General features: G+C 39.5%; 1 protein-coding gene across 1 annotated transcript in view; it reads right to left on the bottom strand.

The window, feature by feature from the left end:
• Positions 1-895: 895 nt before the first annotated feature.
• ctbp2l (C-terminal binding protein 2, like) overlaps positions 896-25,007 on the bottom strand; it is an 84,284-nt gene continuing 60,172 nt past the window's right edge. Inside the window, exons 4-9 of the mRNA XM_041815601.1 lie at positions 22,448-22,654; positions 15,147-15,361; positions 13,785-13,915; positions 9,574-9,701; positions 8,983-9,100; positions 896-2,645 (exon numbers count right to left, since the gene is read on the bottom strand). Coding sequence (XP_041671535.1) covers positions 2,465-2,645; positions 8,983-9,100; positions 9,574-9,701; positions 13,785-13,915; positions 15,147-15,361; positions 22,448-22,654 — 980 coding nt within the window. The 3' untranslated portion in view covers positions 896-2,464. The remainder of the gene's footprint in view (positions 2,646-8,982; positions 9,101-9,573; positions 9,702-13,784; positions 13,916-15,146; positions 15,362-22,447; positions 22,655-25,007) is intronic.

Here is a 25,007-nt window from a genome sequence, read left to right as displayed (position 1 = left end):
GTTTGTGAGGACGGCTTGATCTGGGTAGATTTACACATCTGATGATGGATTTAACTGAACTCGGGGGGATGTTCAGTGCCTTAGAAATTTTTCTTTGTATCCATCCACTGACTTGTTCTTTTCAATAACGTGAGTTGCTTGGAGTGCTCTTTTGCCTTTATGGTGTAATGGTAGCCATTGTTACTGGACCTTCCATACACAGGTGTTTTTACACTACAGTCACCTGAGACACGTTCACTGCACTCAGGTGATCCCCATTTCACTCATTGCTGGCTGGACCTCTGTTGAATTAAGTCAGTCACTTTAAAGGGGGTTAACACTTGTGCAGTCACTTATTTGACCTTACATATACTTACATATACTTTGTAGAAATCTGTAGAAGAGAGTTTTTGTGAGATTCTTTATCAAAAAATTCAAAATTATATTGACCATGATTGATGTATAAAATCAATGAAAGGGAAAAACATCCAGAGGAGTGGATACTTTTTATAATAATCAGTAGAATTGGAAAGTACAAAAAAGTAGTGTGAAGAAAAACAAAAGCTTGAGATGTGAAAACATCTGAATAATTTGCATAAGTAGAAATTTTCCTTCTTTGTCTGAGGTTCTCAGAAGAAACAGAATATTTCCAACTAAAGTAAAGATTAAGTTACAAAGACTGCTGAGAGCTTTTCATTGGCAAGAAATGGTATCAAAATTACAGCTTAAAAGATTATTTTTAACCCTCGTGAGCCAACTTTTTTTCAGTTTGGCTTAATTTCTGAGTTATTAGAACCATTTTTGCTGCATCTCATAACTGGTTTCTAGAACTTGTTTGTATTTTGGCCAACACAGATCATTAAGGATAAGAACAAGAAGCTCATAATCTTAGAACATTTTTAAACAAAAAGCATCCGTAGAGGCGACAATTTTCTCAGAATCGTATCTTTTATTTGAACTGCACTGAATGCTAAATGTTCACCTTGTACAAGAAACAAATACAAATACTCACACTAAAAACAAAAAACATACTGCTGGCTGCCTCTTCTGCTATTGTTGGGACACTAAAGTAGGAGTTTTCTGCTATTGCTCTTACAGAGTACAGGATGCCCCAAAAAGAACCTGGCCTTCAAATCGAACAAAGAAAATAGGAGAGAAGAGAGAGAGAGAGAGAGAGAGAGAGGGGCGGATCACAAAGGACTATGGTTATAGGAACATTTAACTAGGCATTACAAATCTAACAGGACTCTTCAAAACTCTTTTAAACACCAAAAAACGTGGGATGCGCCTTGTATATAAAAATACCACAATGGAGAGGATGAGGGAGGAGAGGAAATATCTGGACTAAGCGCATTAGTCTCATCTTTTTTCTTCCTCAAAGACAAAAATCTGGGAATAAACAATATCTGCAAAAAAGTGTTTTTCCTGAGTCATTAAGAAAAGAAGTTTGCTTTAACCCTTTCCTGTCTTCAGTGGGAAATGTGCTCAAAGAAAGGAAAGTATGAACCATAAGCTGTGATCAGAAATGTCCGTTTGCTGACACTAAGATCAGATTCCTTCATCATCATTCAGGAGGATTTGTGAGATATAAATCCTGTTTCGCTGCTCATGCATCACTAACTTTAACAAAAAGTTTACTCCTGAATTCATACAACCTCAAAAGTCGGCTACAATCACATGTATAAAGTGAGAAGTTGGTTTAGTGTTTCATGCTGGGAGCTCACTGTACAGAGGCGCCCCCATGTGGTGAAATCTTCTTACTGCAACCATGCCAGCTGCCATATGTATCCAGCCAGGAAAGGGTTAAAAGCCACTCTAGATTACTAAAATTGATGAGCAATCTTTTCCTCTTGTTTGACGATGATAAATATATATAAGTAATAATCCATTTTAAGTCATTCACACTGAAGATCGAAAAAAAAATAAGAATAATTCTCTTCTGAGGCATAATGGGGGGCCTAAACAACACACATTAGTTACATAAGGAGGGCTGGAGAAAGGGGAGGAGGGGGGAGTCTTAGGGAGGAAGAGGAAGAGGAGGAGGGGGTAAAAGGTCCAGTAGCACATGATGCCAACGTTTGTCTCTCTTGTTCGCTCGTTGTTGTGTTGAGATGTGTGCCGACGTTTCCCATGAGCTCTGAGGTGTGGATGGAAGGGGCGGGGCAGAGTCTCATCGGCGAATCCCAGAGCGCTAAAAACACTGGACTCTGTGTCCACAATCATAAGCATGTCCCGAAGAAAAAACAAAACCAAAATCATCAAAGAGTAAAGTCGGTACTGAACCCAAAGAGACAGAGAGAGTAAAAACTAAAACGTTAAAAGTACAAATTTCCCCGGAACACTTCTTTTGTTCCCAGTTGCCGACTGGCTCGTCGTGTAGTTTCACTGTCTCTTGGTCCCAGTTGGTCATTTTGTGTTGTGATTGGTTGGGTTGTAAGTGTGGACAGGTCAGATGTAGTTGTTGCTGTTCGGTCCCTTTCTGCTGCTATTGCTCGGTGAGGTGCTCTCTGGTCTCGCCGTGTTTGGAGGGCTGGTTGGGCGATGGAGCCTGGGAGGGGTGTGTACCAGAGGGCAGGGTGTGGGCGATGGGCACCCCACCTGGCACCATGCCCTCTAATGCCCCTGGGATGCCACCCGGAGCCACTCCAACTACGCCCGGTGGGTATCTGAGGGAAAATTATGAACAAATGTTAGTATGAGAGGAAGTTGATGTGGTTGGATTGTAGCTTACAAGCCCTCAATCCCAACACTGTGAAGAATAAACACCTCTAGTGATTCCTCTGGCTCTTTTCCACCAAAACATTATTTTCAGTCTTTTCTACCAGCAACTAAATGTTTCCAGCTGTGAGATTTCATTGAAGTAGAGCTTTATTGGATGTGAACACCAATAAAAGTACTGCTACACTGCTTTAATGGCATTTTTACTGATGTACAAGAGGACAACACAACAAACCGTGATGGCACTCCCTGTGTGTTAAAGCTATAAATGAAAGAAACTAAAGGTACAATACGTGGCTTTTTCATGCAGAAAAATCTAACTCAGTTTAAAACTGACTAAACCTACAGTATATTATGTGTATTTTAAGTTGGACATGATGATAGATGTTATTTCAAAGACTGCTACAGAAGGAAGTATGCACTATACTGGAAGCTGCTGTTCTGTTGCTGTATCTCACCTGTAACGGATCACAATCTCTGTCTTCTGTTGCTCTAACGCCCCTTGCAGGACGTAACCACACACCTACCTGTTACAGTGTTGCCCCACTAGACATTTCCTAGACGCTCTGCTCATCCTCACCCTCCATTTCTGCTTACAATTATTTTTTTCTGTCAAAACTAAGGAATCTTTTCAAGAGAAACTTCACTACCTTTTTTGTGGGGGAGTTTCACACATTGAGGGAGAAAACTGTTTAAAAGAGAAAACGCTTTCCTGCTTCGCAGTGAGCAATTTGCAAAAAATTCTCAGATCACTCAGCATGAAAGCACGAAAGCTACAGCTTCCCCCCCCTCATGTCGTGGAATTCACCCATGAAACTAAAATAAACATTAGTAAGGGGCAAAGGTGGGCAGAGCTGAGTGGCTTGGAAATGCCAAGTGTGGCCACACGCACCAGACAGTGTTAACTCCATTGACCAGTAGTTTTTACTGACTAGACTAAGATGAGATGTTTGATCTTAGGTTGTAAAATCTTTGATGAAAATTACATTTAGTTTCTGTCAAGGCGCCTAAAACAAGACTAAAATGCTAGTGCTGGACTGACAGGCATTCAAAATCCATTGTTTCTCCCCTCTTCACATAAAGTGCTTCAATCAGTATCTTTTAAACTAATTCAAATATTAATAGGACATTAATGTGAGTGTTTCACATCCTAAAACATTCACATATTACATATTTATTTTACAATTCTAATCATGTCTTTCATGCATTTGCTCTTACAGAGTATTCTCTAGTGAGCCTGGAATTTGGCTGACTTTCCGGGGTCTCTGAGGACAGCATTGTCTTGTACAACAATAAGTGACACAGTATATAAAAACCTTGATAACTTTTGAACAGTAAGTCATAGACACTCTTTTTTTTTCCTCTGAAAGCTGACCATTTTGCCGTTCGTTTGCTACCATCGATGTCTCCGTAGCTCTAAAGGACGTTGTTGTAGCAAACCCGGCACTTCAGTGACTTTTTGGGGTCTTTGGAGATTAAATCCACAGGATTATATCCAATAAAAAGCATCTTTTTATCCATTTTTAATCCATATTCGATCATGTACTTTGGCTTTCTTCAGTGGGCAGCGCCATGTTTGTTGACATGCAATGCATTGTGGGAGGGGCAGTCGACCAGTTGTGTCTCTAGTGCCATTGCACGAAAAGTCTAACTGCAAAAAAGCGCATGGACATTTTCTTTCTATATATGTATTAGATATTTTGAAAATTGTTAGTCACAGAGTGTTTAAATTTTTCACTGTTTTGTCCCCAAGAGATGGGAGAACAAGTCTGTGCAAAGAAAATGCTTAGTCACTATTGTTAACTGTGTGTTTTCAATAAGAATCTATGAGTTTTCCAAGAAGAATTGAAAAAATAAGAAACAATTAATTTTTTATCTTAATGTGCTTATGATCTGATCAGAAAAGACAAATCAAGAAAATAACACTGGTGATGTAACATTCTTTTTTTCAGAACACCTGAAGCAGTTCACACATACAGAGAAATAATAATACTATGAGAAATTAACTGTTATTTTTAAATCTTTTTTTTTTAATTAACAAAAAGAAAGTTTTCCATGTCATCTATTGTAGATAAAAAAAAAAAATCATAATCATGAAATTCCTGTCAGTTCAATTAAAAAAAACTTTATTTTTAACTTTTGCTGCTGATTTGATTTGCACATCAATTGTAAAAAAACACAAGTTAATTTGATTTTCTCTTCTAATCCATAAAAATACCAAGGTTATACTAGAAATGATAATGGTGCTTCTTTAACTGAGAGATTTTTCTGTAACAAATGGAAAAAACAACCTTTTGTGGACATAATAAACAAAATGCTAATGCTTAAGTCCCTAGACTTGATGGAAAAGAGCCATTATTGAGAATATTATGAAAAAAGGGAAAACAACAATAGTATGGATGCCCCAAAGGGTCATGTGGGAACTTATTTTGACTATTTTGCATTACTTCACAATCTAACACTTCTATGAACACTCCTGTCATTTCTAATTAAGCACAGCAGGGTTTCTTGTTGCAGTTGAAGACTTGAATCCAGCAAAACCAAGTCCTATTGATTATAATTAAGAATGGAAAATTATGAGAATTTTAAAACAAATGTGAGAAATGGAAAAATAATCACAAGTTCCCAGTGTGACACCTCTGAGTTTCCTTAGAGTAACACCATTCAACCAGAGAGGGGAAAAGAAGCCAAAATCCCAGAAGAAGAAAAACTACAAAGCAGAACATTGATCTGAATGGCTTCCAGTTCTCATGCTTACTGGGACACTCAAACCCCCACAAGCACTACCATCCATCTCTAGTCTGTGCTCAGTCAAACAGGTGAGTACTGGGGGGGTGGGTGGAGGGGTTATAGTGGGGTCTGATGAGTAGGGTCTTCTATCCAGGACCTGTTGGCCCCAGATGATTGAATTTATATTTACCTGCTCCTGATCTAGGCATTAATTTTGTCTTGGGGGACACCGGTTGTTACGGCCGGGAGAGCTTGGCTGCGTGAAAGAAAGCACATGGAGGCGGACATGCTGAGATCAAGAGGAGTCCACAGAGGGACGGGGGGGGCATGGAGTTAGATTTCTAATACTAGAGAGGACTGTTAGTCAGGGGTTGGGTCCTAGATCTATCTAAGATCTAAAGCAGAGGAGTCAATTCATTGATTCATGGAAAAAAATAATATTGTGTTATGAAGCAATTAAGGAACAAAAAAAGACAACAGTAAACATGAGAGCCTGACTGATACATCTGTAAGTCAATATCACTGAGCTGGTATAAACTCAGCCCAGAATATCAGATTCATCTGCTTCCTGTTGGAGTGTGCAATCAGCCTATGAATGAAACAGTGCTGTGCAATTTGTCGTTTTCACCCCGATGCTCTGCTCTCTATTTTCTTTTCTGTTGCTTGTGTAGAGATGAACAAGGAACAAGAGAGCTTGACAAGGTGCTATGAGGGTCCCATAGGACAGTTTCCTTGAATTCTTTTCCCTTTTTTCGCTTACAGTGCCTATGAAAAGTGTTCCTCCCCTTGGATGTTTGTTTTATAAGTCAATCATGGTCAATATAATTTGGCTTTTGGCAAAAAAAAAACAAAACAAAACAAAAAAAAAACAAAGCAAATACACCTCTTATATGTCAAAGAGAAAACAGACTTCTACAAAGTAATGTCAATTAAATAAAAATATGCAATGTCAAATAAGTGCATAAATATTCACCCCTTTAAGTCAGAATTTAGTAGATTCACCTTTGGCTGCAATCACAGCACTGAGTCTGTGTGGATAGGTCTCAGTCAGGTTTGCACATCTGGACACTGGAATCTTACTCCACTGTTCTTTCAAAACTGCCCTAGCTCAGTTGCACGTGGATCAAGCATGAACATCCCCTTTCACGTCCAGCCACAAATTCTCTATTGGGTTAAGGTCTGGGCTTTGACTCAGCCACTCCAGAATAGTCACCTTGCTGTATTTAAACTGTGGTGTAGCTTTCACTGGTTGCTTTGGATATTTGTCTTGCTGGAAAATTAATCTTCTCCCAAGCCGTAGTTCTATTGCAGACCGAATGAGACTGTTCTCCAGTATTGTCTTCTATTTTGCTACATTCATTTTACCCTCTACTTTTACAAGCCTTTCAGGGCCTGCTGCTGAGAAGCATCCCCACAGCATGATGCAACCACCACCACCCTTCACAGTGCAGATGGTGTGTTTCAGGTGATGTGCAGTGTTCGGTGTCCACAAAACATAGTGTCTTGTCTGACTTATTTCAATAACCTTGTCTTCATGGTGTAATGGTAGCCGTAAATACTAATTAACCAGTGACTGGACCTCTCAGACACAGGGGTCTTTATATTACAATCACTTAAGATGCATTTACTGCCCTCATGTGATCCCCATTTCACAAAATGTGAGACTACTAGCACCAATTGTCTGGACCTCTGTAGAATTAGGTTGGTCACATTAAAGGGGGTGAATATTTATACAGTCACTTATTATTACCTCCGCCAAGGAGGTTATGTGATCGGGTGGGTTTGTTTGTTTGTTTGTTAGCAACATAACTCAAAAAGTCAGGGATGGATTTTCAGGAAATGTCAGAAATGGCATAAGGAAGAACTGATTAAATTTTGGGACTGATCCGGATCACTGTCTGGATCCAGGAATTTTTTTAAAGGATTCTGTACTACTGGGAGATAGGGCTGCGCTGTTACTACTTTACACAAGGAGATGGCGGACATGAGTAACTTATCCAAAGTTTTGGAGTTTATAGAGTTTGAAAGACGCACGCCCGGTCGAGGAGACGAGTCCAAGCGTGACAGAGAGAAAGACAGCGAATTGTAGCGAGAATACTCACAATGCTGGGAGGAACAGAGGAATATTCACCCTCTGCCATGACTTTCATACGTAGCGAAACCAATGCTTTGCCTCACCGTGTCTCCACCCCACTGGGGAGGGAGTAATCGGCGAATTAGATTTTGGGAGTGATCCGGATCACCGTCTAGATCCAGGAAGGTTTTTAAAGGATTCTTCACTATTGGGAGATAGGGCTACTGGTGGAGGTCTGCGCTCTCTGAGTGCTTTTCTAGTTTTTGACAAATTGACATTACTTTTGACATTGAATAGATTTTTTTGTTTTTCAAAAATCCAAATGACATTTAACATGATTCATTTATAAAATCAATAAAAGGGTGAAACATCCAAAGGGGTGAATACTTTGTATTTGTATACTCGTTAGCTTGTGTTGTAAGCTGGAGATATTGATGTATTTATTTCCAATGTGTGCAGCAATATCTGTTGCTTGCGTGATATTAGGATCATAGCTGTATTGTTATATAACCTCTTTTATTCCCATCATTGGGCAGCAAAGTTTCAGATTATGGGCCATGAACTAGGCTGTTAAATTCCAAGGTAGACCCACAGTAGGCTACACGCAGTTTGGACAACATCACCAAAGTGCAACAAGTTGAAAAAATGGCTTAAATTGTTGGCAATGAAAAAGTACTTATTTTATTATTACAGAAAAAACTGGCAAATTTTTTACCCATATTTCTGGCGCAATTTATGCCTCCATTCTATCAATATTCTGTATAATCATATCGATCATGTTTTTTTTTTTTTCCAGGAGTTTTAAACTGATTCCAAACAGTTTAATTATCAAGAGTAGAATAGAGTTTTTTTTTTTTTTTTTTGTCAAGACCTGTTAAAATAAGGATGTGCTACACAAACTTGAGCAACTTGTTAGACCAGGGGTTAGAGAACTAAGCAAGTGTTTTGTCCTTTTTAAGTCTAGTTAATCACACTATGAAATAAGACAGAGGTCTGGAGGTCCTCCCCAGGAGATTTTTCTAACATCCAAGACTAAATTCACAGGGAGAATATTTATGCAAAAAATGTGGAGGAAATTATATAGAAGTACAAAAATTGTAGCCTTGCAAAGCAGATGGATTCGCCTGTTTCCGTGTTTCTCACTGGCGAATCCATCTTGGATGGTGCTGCTGTCTGAACCGTTTGGGGCCGGTTAGAAAGTGACAGGACCAATCAGCGACGAGGGGCAGTACTTTTGGGTATCATCTAAAAATTCAATTAGCACCTTATTTATTAACTTATATTCCATCTTTTTTAATGAGCATAGGTGCAGCCTAAAATCTCTATAATCAGTCAGGCTCTGTTAACATAATGGAAAATTAAACTAACATGTATGATCTCTTTAATGGAGCAAGTTGGAGTGTAATGGTAATAAAAAAGTCAAATTCTTTCATTAAGCTGTACACAAAAACAACATACGAATCTACATATTCAGTCTCTACCTGTAGGCGGCGCCGTTGAGCTCAGGGTGAACACCTGGCTGGTCCATAACTGCCCACGGTGCCGTGGTCACAAAGAACTCCTTGTTGACACAGTTTCTTAGGCTGTCGGGGATACGGCCTGTCACATGAACACAAAAAAGCAGTCTTCTAATCAGAGAGTCACTCGGACATGAATCACTGACTCTTTAAAGGTTATGACTTGTTTCTGAGGGCGATCAACCAGACGACGGCAAAGTGTTAATGAGTTCAGGCTGACAAACGTAACAGGCTTGGATACACAAACACAAATTAAGATCATTTAACAATCTGGATGTTTTCTGTGAGCTTGTACCCTCCTCCCTCCCTCTCTGTGCTCTGCTCTGCATCAGGGAGCTAATGATGACATCTATTAAGAGGTCCAGATTTAATAATAAGGCTGCTCGGGGCCTAGTGGAGTGGAAATGTGACATCTGGGAAAGAAAGACATGCAACAGGTCACATAGTAAGCTAACGTGGGTTTGGGGAGTCTGACTACAGAGCAGTGATGTTTTCTTTCTTAGATGTTAAAATGAGCTGAAACACATTTTTAATTTTCATAATGTAGTATCATACCGGTGATGGCTCTTCGAATCTCAGTGGCTGCTGCCTCCCTCATCTCCAGGGAGGCCTGTTCGCTGTACCAGGCTGTGTGCGGTGTGCAGATCAGGTTAGGAGCGTCTTTCAGGGGGCCCTGAGCAAATCTGGAAGAACCAGACAGGGGAGGCAAAGTCAGAAAAGAACGAACATTCATACAGTACATCTAAATAAGTAAAGGAAATAAAGGAAAGGAGAAATTAAATAACAGATGTACCTAAAACCCTCTTTTTAATGTGTTTTCTGTGTAGTTTTATAATTTAGATGTTTGATATTCACTGTGCAGGAGGTTGTTTATTCAGTGCTTCACAAAATAGTTGAAAAAATAATAAAGAAACAAACACTTTATGTGTTATGGGAAATTTTCTCTATGCAAATATAAAGTACTTATAACCCAGATGAGTCTGCCCCCTTTCTGATTCCTGATTTTTTTTTTTTTTTTGCATATTTATCGTGCTTAAATGTTTCGGATCATCAAACCAATTTTAATATCACACAAAGATAACCCAAGTAAATACATAATGCAATTCTGCACAACCAGTTATAAGGTTCAGGGGGCAAATACTTTTTCACATAGGGCCAGATAGGGTTGGATTTTTTTCCCTTAATAAATAAAATAATCTTTTAGAAAATGATTTTTTTTGTATTTACTTGGGTTGTCTTTGTGAGGTTTTAAAATTGGTTTGATAATCCAAATAATTTAAGTGTGATTAATATGCAAAAAAAAAAAAAAAACAAGCAATCAGAAAGAGGGCAAATACTCTTTCACGGCACTGTATACAGTATATACTTTTTTCAGTTTTATTTATTCTATTATAATGTTTGATTCCTTTACACTGGGAGCAAATTAACTGGGAATCACTTGTTGCACAAGCATACTTGGACAATAAAGCTGATTCTGATTCTAAAGTTGTGCAGGAAAGGCAAATGAGCTCTGCAAAAGTTAACTCAGCAGAAAAATACATGGTGAAAAAAATCACTTACAAATATTCAAGCTCTATATTTGCAGTGTTTTTTCTTTTTCCCCCAGCGCTTACTCATTAAATTAAATTTAAAGGTACTGTTAAATTGTATTATATTATGCTCGAGTAAAATGATTATATAGATTTCTATGTATATCCTCCATAGACCATGGGAAGGGAGGGAGACTAGCAAAAAAAAAACAAATTAGAACTAATAAAGAATGGGAGTACTGATGTTTATTTCTCCCTCTGCTATGTTGGGTTATTTATGTAAAACCAAATGTCAAGAAGAACAGAATGTAAACAGTGAGTGTATGCAAAACTTGCACTCTTTAATAAAAAATTAGCAAAAATATCCAAGCTCTGACAAGAATCAAACAAAGCGCATTAGTCAAATAAATGACACTTGTGTAGCACCATCAAACCACCAGTTGCTGAGCTACATCTGACAGCTGAGCAGAGACACTGGATATGTGAGATTTTTCTCCAAACTGAGTGCCACAACACCACCTGCTATCAAGCAGCGATATTTGTTGCAGAGCACGTTGGTGCTGAATTGGGCATCATGTTGTTTTGGGGTGCTCTAAAGGTTGAATCACATGCAGTGCCACACTATTTGGCTTAATTTTGGGCTGGAACTGGTTGTTTCTAAATTGGAATGTCAGGGTTTTGACCTCTAGTTCAATCAGCCGTATGTCAAAGAGTCTTTTTGAATAGTACTGTGAATACGGTAGTTTGAAAACGAGCTCACGCCCAATTAACATTTATTTTCTTTAAAAAACATCAATGTTTGAGCAATATCTGCTCAACAATGTCTGCTGACATGTCCAAAAGAAAAAATGTCAGATTCTAAATCTTTGTCCTCCGTTTCCAAAACTTTCTTCCTCTTCTGTTTCCTCTCATGAGGCAAAAAAAACAAATCGACCCCCTCTCCTCCATCTGTGTAACACCTCGCCTGGTTGTGTGTCTGAATCAGTGTCATGTCGCGTGGGATGGAGGGCCACGGTTATGAAACACTCCCCCTGTTGACACACTGGGTCAGTCGAGCATGAACTCCAGTCCGGCTCTGTCAGGCTGAGCTTTGGTTTTCTGAAACAGGCAGTCAGCTGAGCAGCCTCCAAACTCTCTGAGTGCTGCGTGATGCGTGAACAACACATCAACACCAGTTAGGCCCCCGAGACGGGGAACACGGCGTTTAGAAAGGTGGAAAACTAGGAGGCGTGTCGAGCTGTATGCCCTCTGGTGAGAGCGGGAGTGGAAGTGGAAATGGAGACTGTAGCTCAGGTGTGATGAAGTGGAGGGACAGCAGGATAAATACTGCCATGGTAAACACTCCGTTTACAGGTAGCTTTTAGCCTGTTATGGACTTAAATTTGAATAAATTCTCAAAACAAATCATGTAGGAGCCTAAATGCACTCTGAGATGTTTGTCTGTTCAGCATGAAATCATGTAAGTTCATGTGTGATCAATAATTTACATGCCTAATTGATTTTAAACAGTTTAAATTAATTATCACTACATTTGGAGAAGAATCATCTTGTCTTGCTAACAACTGATCATCCTCACTTATTTCTTTTTAAAATTTTAAATCAGCCCACCTGCTATTTATAGCTTTCAGTCATGCAAACATGCGAAGGCCTGGAGGGCAAACAGAGCTTGCAATAATAGCAGTGAATTTTGAACACTATGTAGAGCTGCAGCAGGCATTTTATCATCCATCTTTATAAAATGATGCACGCTCATATGACCTAACCAAAGAAAAATAAAGATATTTATGCAAACTTTAAGATTTGTCGCTTTGGCCCCTTATAACCTCCAGGAAAACAATTAAATAAAAAACTATTTGTTAGGAGATTAGAAGGTCTTTTTAACACTACTGTAGTATTTCTTTAGGGAACAGCAGAGTGTCTCACAGCATTTATCAAAAAGCGCCACAGGAGCCACTGGGTAAAATTAAAAATACATTTTGATAGTTTTTATTTACAAAATCCCTACACAATAAGCCTTCATACACATTCTTGCTGAAAGATCTATGTTTAAACTACCCATCATTACAAGGTGTACTAGAGCCTCTTTAACCCTCTGAGCTCTAAGCGTTTTTAACCACTGTGTCTCCCCTGGACCTGAGCCTCCCAGATCCCACAGCCAATCACAGCTTTCTCTCAACACAGTGGTGTATTTAATATATGACATACTGCTCACTAATCTCTGCTTGCATTAATGCTGATACACCACGCTTTTGCTGCTGCTGGCAAAGTTTGACTTCTTCCACCCCAGCCTCCTCCTTTATAGCATAAAGCTTGTTACACTCCCATATTGAGATTCATGCTACTATTGATTAATTGCTTTTGAACAAAATCTATTGTATTAAATATGCATTGTCATTAATGTATCCATCCATATGGGGGTTTCTAGCCATGCACTCCCTTGAAAGTCAAAAGACTAACCCAGGGAGCATCTTTTGAGCAGAGCCTTTTCCACCAAGTTAAACTGTTTATTCATTTTGCAATAAAATGGTACAATGTATGATGAGAGTGCTCCTGCCTGAAATAACTTTCTGTCATTAAAAAAAAGCTATAACATGTACTGAGACCATCAACTAATCTATAGTGCACAACAGTAGGAAGCCGTTTTTGTGGATCCATGAGCGTGATGTCTTGTGAAGGCTATGACGGTTTACTAGTTTTACACTTAAGCACTATTGGCAATTGTCAATCGCTAACCACCACAGTTCTTTACTTGATATTTCATATAAATACATGGTTTGAACAGTACTTTGTAAGCACTTTCACTAGAACTCGAAGCAAATTTCTAACTTAACCATGTCACACAAACATTTTCCCTTCAGAAAACAGCGAGTCTTATAGGATTGGACATTTAAAGAGGATACATTCCTCTTCACTGCTTCTCAAACATCCTCCTGCAGCTTTAACTCTATTTTATATCCTCTGATGGGAATAAAGCAAGCCCTCTGTCTCGTATATTCCATTACCTGCAGAGCCCTGAGGGAGGCTTTTAGAGGAGTATGACCTGTCTTCAAGTCGTCACTTCTGCCATTGTTTCTGTCTGACTGCTTCTCTCTTGAGCTGTTTAAAGCTTTTCTCTGTGTAATGTGTTGCTATCTTTCTCTTTCTGCACACCCATCTATTTTCCTGTCTGTATCTGTATCTCTAAGTGAGGCATTTATGTGTTTTTCTGTCTTTAAGCAGGATTTTTAGTGTTCTTACGTGAAGGGCTCCGTCTCGTGTACATCCAACGCGGCGCCACGTATTCTTCCCTCCTTTAAGGCCTGGGCCAGGGCCTTCTCGTCCACCAGGCCTCCCCGCGCGGTGTTTACCAGGAACGCACCCTGACGCATCTGTGGTGCACAAACACAAACAAATCCACACAATAGATACGGAGGTTTATTTAGAGTTTTTAAAATATATATCTGTCAGCACGGTGGAAAAATTAATCTGTTTGATCTTAAGTGGAACATCAATCTGGATTTGATGTCAGCATTTAAGGCTCTTGAAAGATAAAATATGGGACAGAAATTGAGAAGAATAAAAATCAGCAACACCTTTGTCATCCCTGACACCTGACAGATCTAGCAGACAGACAGCACCGGAAAAAATACCTTCAGATGTATGATAGAGAAGCAGTCTTTATCCAAAAAGCGATAGATTAAATGAAGGATGAGCTGACAGATGAGGCAGTGCCACAAAAACGTCGCTGCTTGTGCAGGAAAAAAAGGCACAACAAAAAAAGTCTAAGAGGAAGGAAGAAGAAAAAAAATCAAATGAATATGCTCAGAAGAAAGTAATCCCTTAATCTTGACAAAAGCTGAAATCCAGGGGCATGAAAAGCCTTTACGCTGGCAGGCAGGCAGTCTTTTATTAGACATTGCTGGTTTTGACGCACAAACATTCACACACGTTTTCCACTTTAGAAGCGGAGTGCGACTGCCAAGATTTTTGGGTGAGGGGAGAGAGGAAAGTGTGCTTTCACTGCAGCACTTAAGAGGCAGCTGAGAATCTTAAGCTGCTGAGAAGACACAGAGTTAACTAGGTTAGGCTATTACGCCAAACACGCTTCAGTTTGTCTCCTCACAAACTGGAAAGATAGAAAACATTTAGTGGCAACATGCCAATTTTGACAAAAGAGGAGATGCTTCTTGAGGCCATGCAGTTCCTCTTTTTCCCTGCAGGTGTCTCCCCAGGCAGCACCTCGGAGTGCAGCTATCGCCTCGGAGAGCAGCACTTTCCCCTCACAGTGCTCTCAGCCCCCCTGTTGTGCAGCCTAGTCGATATATTTGCTGTAGCCGTGGGCTGGCGCTAATTGCATTTGACAGAGCAAAGGAATGAATTTGTGTCCAGCTTTGGTAGAGCTTAAGATAAAGAGTGGGGAATGTGCAGGCAGGAAGGCTGCTCTCGCTCTCTTTTTACTCTCTCTCTCTTTCTCTCTGCAGACTATAATGCTCTTCAGGACGGCCTCCAGGCTGACACAGTAATAATACACCAGCAGCTCTGCTTGTCTACCTGCTAGATAGCGCTGCATTAGAAGCCCAGGTCAGGTCTGCTATAAATGTGTGTGTTATCTCTGTGCACCTGTTTGATGGTGAAGTCGTTGATGAGGTGGTGGTTGTGTTCGTTCAGGTTGCAGTGCAGGGACACACAGTCGCTCTGGTAGAGCAGGTCCTGTAGGGTGTAAACGCGCTGCACGCCCAGCGACCGCTCCAGCCCGTCCTGCAGGTACGGGTCATAGAAGATGACGTTGAAGCCGAAAACCTTGGCTCGGACCGCCACTGCCTGGCCCGAACGACCTGCAGACACAGACACACAAAGGGAATGGCTAAGTTACTGACTTTAAATCTAAGAATCTCATTCATATCTTGCATCTTTGCGCTCTAATTGATTTGTACTTATGATTGCCAATCTCATATTTTGTGTTCATGATGTTTGGCTGAACTGTCTGCTTTTTTTTGAACTCTTGTCCGTTGCAAATTTGCCCTCAGGACATAAAAGCATATCTAATCAAATCTAAAATTGTTTGTACACACAAACACAGGGTATTAGGGCATTTTACAGTGTATCTAATAATCAAGGGTTTTGGGTTTTGTTTCAGTAAGAGAAAATATTGGTACAATTTGGCATTTTTTTCTGCATATAATTACACATTGTGTCATTATTTCTGTACACTAACTTTTCTCATGATTAATATATTTTTCCCCTATCAGTAGCGTTTCCTTTGCATTTTGTTGTTTATCACTTGATCACATCTGCCCTTGTCCTGAAGCTGCTGTAACAACTAAATTAATCTTATTAGAGGATAAATAGAGTATTGTATTGTATTATGTCGTTACATATCATATCATTTGTACTGTGTTGTATCTGTAAATTATATCCTATTGTAACATACTGAATTATATCATGTTAAATTGTATTGCATTACATCAGAGTGTATTGTTTATTATCATACTGAACTGTTTTGCATCCCACCATATGTAATGTATTGTATTGTCTAGCAGTGTGCCATTTTATGGTGAATTGGATTGGAGCATATAGTATTGAATCCTATGGTACACTGAATTGTATCATACCTTTAATCTTATTATATCGTAACATATTGTACTGTATCTTTTCGTAGTACATCATATCGTGTTATATCATATCTTAGTCTACCTTATCATATTGTATTGTATTGCAACATATTGAACTGTATCATATTGTATTGTAACCTACTGTACTATACCATAATGCAGTGTTTCTCAACTGATGGTTCAGGACCCAAAAGTAGGTCGCAAAGCTCTTTCAAGTGGGTCCTGAAATGTGTGCCAGGGAAAGAGTCGATCAGTTGAAAGCCACTACCATAATGTATTGTATCTTTTTGGAATATACTGAATTGTATCGAGTTGTATCCTATTAATGATACAGTGAATCAAACCTTATCGTATCGTATTGTAATGCAGCATATTGAATTGTATCATATCATATCAAATTGTATCTTTTTGGAGTATATTGTATTGTATTATATCATATCATACAGTGAATTGTGGTTTTCGAAATCATTTTGCGTTGTATTGCAACATATGGAATTGTATCATATCGTTTCATATCATATTGTGTCGTTTCATTTCGTATCATATCGCATGGAATCATATGGTTTGTGTTGTATCATATTTTATCAAGTAGTGAACTGTAGTTTATCTTTAGTTTATTTGGGTCACTTTTACCATACACAACTCAATTACACTGGTCAGATGACAATAAATAACAATTAGTTAATGTCAATTCAGCAAAAACAAAACAGGACTGAAAAAGGTGTAGGCTGAGGCCATCGCTTATTGCATTTCACATTCATTTTTTAACAGCTCCCTTTTGAATTTATTTAAATCATTAAAGAAAGTAAACAACTTAACATAGATTCATTACATATACACTTATTGTCCATCGAAAATCTCAGACACAGTATGTGTGTGTACTACATGTTTATATTTTATAATAATCTGCTGTTTAATTGATTTTTTTAAACCTGTGTTTGACATTCTTTCATTTCAGTTTCTAACCTGCTCCACAGATTGACTCCCTGAACTTAAACAAATCTTTGTTTGACATTTGTTCTGCTCTTTGTTTCCCTCACAGTTCATATAACATCTTATCATACTGGTTTATGTTACAACATATTATACTGAATGGTAGCAGATCATGTTTTCAGCTACTACTGTCACAAATGAATCTGTTCTGCATTTTAAAAAAGAATCCAAATATTTTCCACAAATAATGATGATTAACGCAGTGTTTTGCAATAAATTGAAAGTAAGTTATAAGAAGATGCAAGTCCCCATTGTTTATCAAATCCAGAGACAATTAAAATACCTAAGCATGGAGATACTGAATATTTTCATGTAACTGAACTCTTCTACCAAATCAAACAGTCTGACTCTGTAATCCCAGTAATTATACTACTGCAGCATCTGTTTGAAGAAATAAACTGCATCACATTAAGGAGGTAGACGTCATTTTTGGTGTCTACGAGAGATTAAAAAGAGATTTGTTGCAGCATGAGAGAAAATGATTCATGGGGGATAAGTCATGATTTAGCAGGAGGCGGACAATGCGAGGCTGCTGCTCTTTCGTCCAGCTTGAGAGACGGTGAATAAAAAAGCGACCGTGTAGTATATCAGCCTCTCCCTCCGTCTCTCACAGCCATTTGTTGTGTGGGCTGAGAGCCTCTGTTCAGCAGCAGCAGCAGCAGCAGCACTGAGGGAGAGAGAGAGTGATGGAGAGTTGGATGTTGTTGCTCTTGGAAAAAAAAAAGATCGATAAGGTCCTTTACACTCTCAAGATCTTCTCTTTGTGATGGAGCATTATGTCTCGCTCTCAGGCTGCACAGTTCGAGGAGAATTATTCGCTCTCTTTTTCCAGGCAATGAGTGACAGAGGCATAAAGACAGCAGCCTTGTAGAATTATGGACTGTTTGCAATCACTCACAATGTTTGTTTTCAGCATGGTTGCTTTTGGAGATCAACCTTTTAGGGGGAGTGAAATGTTTAAAAGGCATCTATTTTTCCCTCAACTAGCCCCGCATATCTCTTGCTACTTTACCCCCCATTTCTTTCCCTGTATACCTTCAAAAAAAGCTAACCTAACACGCCAGATGGATTTGTTTCACACATCCATTTAGGAAATGTGATTGAGTGTCTAGGAGTGTGATTGGATGAACGTTCTGTCTATCACATCTCTACGGGCCAATCAGAGCAACAAAACACGTGTAGCTGCTATTGAGCTGCACGTGTGCAGCTAGTGAGGAATAACACGAAACATGGCGACTATAGACATGTAAGTACTCAACTTTGTTGTTTTTGAAAAGAAAACAACTCACTGCTGTTCTTTGTTCTTCTTTTAACGAAGAAATGTTGTCAAGTTCTGATAAAACTGGCACCTTAGCAGCATCCACGCTAATGTCTTCCTCCATAACTGCACCAGCTCTGGCTGCTGCTTGTTTATGTCAGGACTCTGCTGTGCCTGAAAGTACTGCCCCTTGTCGCTGATTGGTCCTGTCACTTTCTAACCGGGCCCAAACGGTTCAGGTGGGAGCTTTGCAAGATGGATTCGCCAGTGAAAAACAAGGAAACGGGCGTATCCATCTGCTTTGCAAGGTTACAAAAAAGCAGAAAGCAGAACCAAAAGAACTTGATTCATTTATCAGCTTTTTCAAGAAGAGAGAGAAGAGACTGAAGGAACCAAGCCAGCAAGAGCAGTGGAAGCAGAAGTTTAAGTTTGAGATAGACCAGGTGGACTGATAAACGGGCTACTAGGAGTCAAAGTGGTGTCTTTGCTTCTTCTGCAACAATTTACCTTTGATTTTGATCGCTTTACAAAAAAAGATCTAAGATGTGCTCTGTGGTGTGCAAGACTGCCCAAAAGGAGGGATAAAGGGGAAAGCTTTCTGCGGTCCAGGCAAACAGGGGGCCCAAAGAGGTCCGAAAAATCATGGTGCATAGTAAAATTAATCTGTGATAACCATATGTACCATATATTAGTGGCAAAAACGGGCAATAAATATGGTGAAAAGCTGTTAAAAATGGGCAAAAATAGGTTATAGGTGGTGAAAATGGGTTAAAGTGGCAAAATAAGTCTTGAAAAGTGGTTAAGAGGGGCAAATACAGGTTAAAAGAGGCAAACAAAGGGCTAGAGTAGCAAACATGGGTTAAGAAAGGAAAAAGTGTTAACAATGGGTGGTAAAAATGGTGAAAAGGGGTTTTGAGTGGCAACAATGGGTTAAAAGTGGAAAAATACATGATGAAAGGGACAAAATTTGGCAAAAATAAGTGTCGGAAAGTGGTTAAAGTGTGGCAAGATAAACTAAAAGAGGCAAAAAAATGATCAAGTAGAAAATATGAGTTAAAGAGGAAAAAAGTGGCAGAAATAGATGATAAAAAGCCTGAAAGTCAGTTATAAAGTGGCAAAAGTGGGTTAAGAGTGGCAAAAATGGTTTTTGAGTGGCAAAATTTGGCAAAAATAAATGATAAAAGGTGGTTAAATAGTGGCAAAAATGGGTTATTAGTGGCAAAACTTGTCAAAATAAGTGTTGCAAAGTGGTTAGCAGTGGCAAAAATAGGTTAAAAGAGGTAGAAAAAAAAGGAAGAGCAAATACAAGTTATGAAAGGAAAAAGTGGCAAAAATGGGATGCAAGAATGGAAAAAGCCGTTAAAAAGTGGCAAAAATGGGTTAGAAGTAACAAAAATCAGTTAAAAGTGGCAAAAATGGATAAGACTGGCCAAAAAAATCTGCTTAAGTATTGAAAAGGGTTAAGAGTATCAAAAATGGGCTTAAAGTGGCAAAAATGGGCTTAATGTGGAAACAAATACTGCAAAATGGGCAAAAACAATGATGAAAATGTGTTAAAAATTTGCACAATTAAATTATTTGAACATCACAACCCAATAATAACCTGAGACACTTTTCAGCTCCAAATGAAAGTAAGTTAGCAAGGATGCTAGCATCAATGCTAATGAATTGATTCAACACATATGAATTGATACTATCAATAAATCATGACTGGGGAGGGCCCATTCACTGGGTTTTCAGCGGCCCGGCTAATTCTGTGGGCTGGTCTGATGGTGGGATATGAAAAGACTGAGCGGTACTTTAGTGTGGAAAACCTAGAATCAAGTACTTCTAAGTCTCTCTCCCCTCTTTTCCTTTCTTCCCACACGGATCAATGCTGCTTAAAGAGAGCAAATACACTCATGTTGATCGCTGTCACCTCACTCTCGTCTCTCGGTGGCAGACTTTAGCTTTGTGCCGTTCGTTTCATCCACAGTCAAAAGACGAGGAAGACACTGTGTGAGGCCACAAAGCTCAGCATTTGTCAAGTCATCTCTGTAGTAGTGAGGCAGAAGTGATGGCAGCTGGTCAAGGTCATCGTTAGGAAAAGATACTGTAAAAAAGCTTAGTCAGTGCTCATTTGTGGAGCTGGCAGAGAAATATGTTGGAGGTGACTGAACATATTAAATTCATAACTGTGCTTAATGTAGAATGTAGAGGTACAGAAGAAGTCTGAAATATACACCACAGATTCTCCCTTTTTGCTGCAGACTCTTCAAAAAGCCTGAACCCAGGCTTTTATCTAATATTATCATATTGCTCAATCGATAGCTATCAAATTGAAATGAATTCTGATACTGAGTGCACTAACATACAGAATATACAAGATTCAGTAACATGTTCAACTTTTATTTGTGCTGTGTGCATGTTTACTTTCTGTCTGTATCCCTGTGAATACCCAAACTAGATGTGTAAAAACTGCAGCTTTGTTTCTGCTCTCTTCAAGTATATATATTTTTGTACTGTGTGCTCTTCTTTGTTATCTATTCTTGCTCTTTGCTGCTGCAAACACTCACTTTATTCATTGTGGAATAATTAAGGTTTATCTGATCTTATCTCGTCTTATCCCATCTTATCTTATCTTAGTCTTCTGACATGAAGCGCGACCAGCCACTAAAGCTGAGGTCAGACTACATGATATTTCTTATCTGTTACAATGATCACTGTGTGAGATTAAGTGATCACAGAGCCAAAAATGTGTGATTTGACCAACAGACATGACAGACTAGAGGAAGGTACATGATCAGTCATTGCAATTTGATTATAAGGGGCTAGAAGACTGTAAACATACTGCATTTACTGTACTATACTGAATTTGTCTATCCAAATGCATGAATGATACACTTTCTTGATATTAATGCTAATTGCAGTGACTCACCAGCCAACATTTCTTGCCAACATTTCTCTCTTTTTTACTCTGCTTTGGTAGACACATCATAAATGCAGGGATTTTGTAGTCAGAGCTAGACTTTACTCTGTCTTCTAGTTTCATCTCACAGCATCAACTTCATCATCGTATATTAGCTTTCCCATTTGGTTAGTTTACATCTGTGACTGCTAGGTATGGAGAGAAATTCAGCAGAACTGATGTCATGGAAGGCAGGAGAACACACTTGAGAACACGTATGTAAGATAACGCAGGGAGTGTTGGCCATAACAGAGCTACTATTATAAATAGGTAAAGTAGTACAACAGATTTTAATAGTGTTCAGGCCCAAAAGGTCAATATGTCTGGCACTTAAAGTGCCTCTAGTCTACTGTTAAACAAGAGTTAAAGGTTTTCTTTTTTCTCTGCGTTTGCAGCCTGCAGAGTTGTGCAGCTGGTTGTACATGCAGCAATCAAGCACCAGGAGACCTTCGCTCTCCCCAACCTCCCGTTGACAAAAGACATTGTTTTGGAGATGTCCAGAGCCAGAGAGACAGGGAGGATTGGGTAAAGGAAGAGAGGGACAATGCTGCCAGGACCTTCTGTTTGGACCAGATCGTGTAGGAAGCTGTCTGGGACCTGGAGGGTGTTAATGTGTATGTGGGGAGTGTACGTGGACACAGAGATAAGGTGACACTCTGGAAAGGCTTGAGAGAAGACAAGAGCTTCACTGATGTTAAGACAGGGCAGGTGACGCACACGCACACATAATCAGTGTTAAAACAGGTGCAGGGAGAGGAAAGACACAGTAACAAAAACACACAGGCAGGATCCAGCCTACCATGAGGAGTCCGTTTACAGCAGGGCACAGTGACAGGGAAGAAGAGAGGAAGACAAAAAAGAGGGGAATAATGGAGATATAACGGAGAGTATTAGTGGCGGGATGAGGGAACAGTGCAGTTGGAGAGGAAGTGAGCCCGGAGGGAGGTGAAACAGACAACCTTGAGATAATCTGCGGGACGGGCAGAGGGAGAAAAATAACCTTATCAGGGCAGGAAAACAGAAGGCGGTTAGAGGATATGAAAACACGGAGAGGAAAGAGAGTGAAAAACAACAGCAATAAGAGTGTAAAACAGGAAAACATTTGACTAACCGAAGCCGATGAGGCCAAGAGTTTCGCCCCGGATACGAGCGGCTCCAGAAGCCACCTCACGAATCTGCTCCACACTCTGGACCCGCGTGCCCTCCCGGAGAGCCTGGTACAGCCACGTGTTTCGCCGGTAAAGGTTGAGGATGTGGCAAAGGGTGGAGTCTGCTGTCTCCTCCACAGCTGCCGAGGGAATGTTACACACTGCAATGCCTGAGGGGACAAAAACAAGGCAGGGAGGTTAAAAATGAATCCAGCTGGAAGATAGGAAAGAGCCCAAGAAATTCAACATTGGTTTTCAAGAAAATTTATACTATTTCGTCCTGATAAATCAGAGATAAAAAGACTGTGTGCTGTAGGCTGTTAGATCAGTTAATCTTCTTGTAACCTTGTTAAATTGCTTAAATGCAAGTCTGTTGTGTCTGTTTTGTTCCTTTTTTGATATTATTTTTTGTTTTAAAATGATTGTGAAGATTTTAAATGCGTTATCTTGTTTTTTACCCCAACTCATAGGTGATTTTCTTTATAATTTTTCAAGGAAACTTAAGGTAATTTCCCCCAAAAGGTTAAGGAGTTTTACTAGAATTACGGGGGATTTTTCTTTTGGCGTTTTCCTAGAAACCTTTGGTACTCTCAACCTTTTGGTCCCCTTCTCTGGGACTTCTCTTCAAAATCTAAGAAAACTTCACAAGGAACTTTAAGGACTTTTACCAAAAATCTTCAGTTATATTTTAGGAATTTTCAATGAAAACATTTGAAAATTTGGGGAATTTTCATAGAAAGTTTTTTTAATCAAGGATTTTTTCCAGAAACTTTCAGGAATCTTCTGTGCTACTTTTTCAGAAATGGAATCCTTCATTCTTTATACTATATCTCTTTTTATTCAGTCTATTTGTTCTATTACATTTTTATCTGAGATCCCAACAGCACCATCTTGATTAAAAAAAAAGAATCCAACTGATTGACAAATATACCAGAAATTTATGTCATTAAGGAACCTGCTGCAGGTCCCAAGGCTAGACCAAATGAGAACCACTGGTCTATACCATTAACATCAGGTCAGGTCAGGTTTTTAAGCATATGCCAGTCTAGCACTTTGCTGCATCAACCTTGGCCGTGTACTGCTCTGGTCTCCCAGTATCTGGACCAGCCTACCAGGTCCCACTATATGATGAGCTGGATCAGGGCTGGGGAAGTGTGCCAGGTTCCCATAAAAGTGCAGCTGCCATTCCTGTACCAGGCAGCTGACCCTTACCATCCCCGCTCTCCTGAGTACGCCAGCATTAGACACATGGTCTCGCCAGCAATACCCAAAGATGAGCCAAGGAGAAGCTGTCACAAAGGAGTCCAGTTGGTGCCTCTGGCTATCAGTCAAAGTCCAGACCTAACAAGAGTATATTAAGACCAGAAGGACCAGGGACTGAAAGACTCTGACTTTTGCCCAGATACCGGAAAAGCCACCAGTGTCTTGCTCAGTACCCCATGTAGTGGGGAGTGCAAGTCTGCAGTCGATCTCAGCCTCACAGTTAGCAGATTGATGGATTACGCTGCCAAGGTAGGTGAGCCGTTCTACAACTTCCACACTCCCATTATTCACAGACAGAGATTCGACGGCTGCATCCAAGGCATCCCCAGATACCTGGATCTTTGGACACACCATCAGTGTGACTGATTTATTAACACAAAGAGAAGACTTGGTATCAGATAAATTCTGTAATGTACAGCTTTTAGTTATTGATGATGCACAGAGAAGCTATATTAGATTTCAAACTCAAGGTTACTTCCAAGTTTCAGAGTCAGAGTTGTGAATCTGAAAGGCATCTCGCTAAGATGAACTGGATTTCACCATAAATAACCAAAGCATTGTTTTCAATACTATATTTTCTGGTTTCATACTGGCAAAGGTGCCAACATTTCTCAAAAGATAATATCAGCCCAGGTTAATATGTCGGGCTCAAAAAACACATGTACAGACGGGAATTTAAATACAGTTATAAGGCCTTGATGCAACATATTTAAATGCTTCAATCCTAGAATCCCTTATTTGAGCAAATGATTTGTGTTCAACAACAAAATGACACCAAGTGGGACCAAAAGTGGTCTGAGTAAAGCTCCTGTAACAAGGTTTGGTTTTTGTCAATTCTGGTGCCCCCCTGTGGACAAAACAATGTCATATCCCTTAACTGATTGCGCCCTTGTACGTGTCTTCGCAAAAATCTTATCCTGATTTCTTTTAACAGGCGAATGCACCACTCCCAGTGAAATTTTGCAGCATAAGACGTAAAGAGAGACTTTTTTGAAGGCAAGCTATTCATTATGTCATCTGGCTTTACCCAGTTGAAGTCAATCCAGGCAAAATGGGGATAATTTTTCTTATATTTCGGTCTGATTTGCTTCTGAAGTCATTTAGAGGCATCAATATCAATTTCAATTTTGTCACAAGCAGCTAGTAACCGCTTATACGGGGCCTAAGACAGGATAAAAGAAGGCTGGGTTCTTTCAAAACTTTTGTGCTTATGTAATAAAGCAACTTAAAGAAACTTTCTGCCAAAATCTCTCTCAGTTA

This window comes from Cheilinus undulatus, linkage group 20 (genome assembly GCF_018320785.1).
Source record: "Cheilinus undulatus linkage group 20, ASM1832078v1, whole genome shotgun sequence".
Lineage (NCBI taxonomy): Eukaryota > Metazoa > Chordata > Actinopteri > Labriformes > Labridae > Cheilinus > Cheilinus undulatus.
The sequence above is the reverse complement of the archived record's forward strand: the minus strand, read 5'-3'. Positions and strand labels throughout refer to the sequence as shown.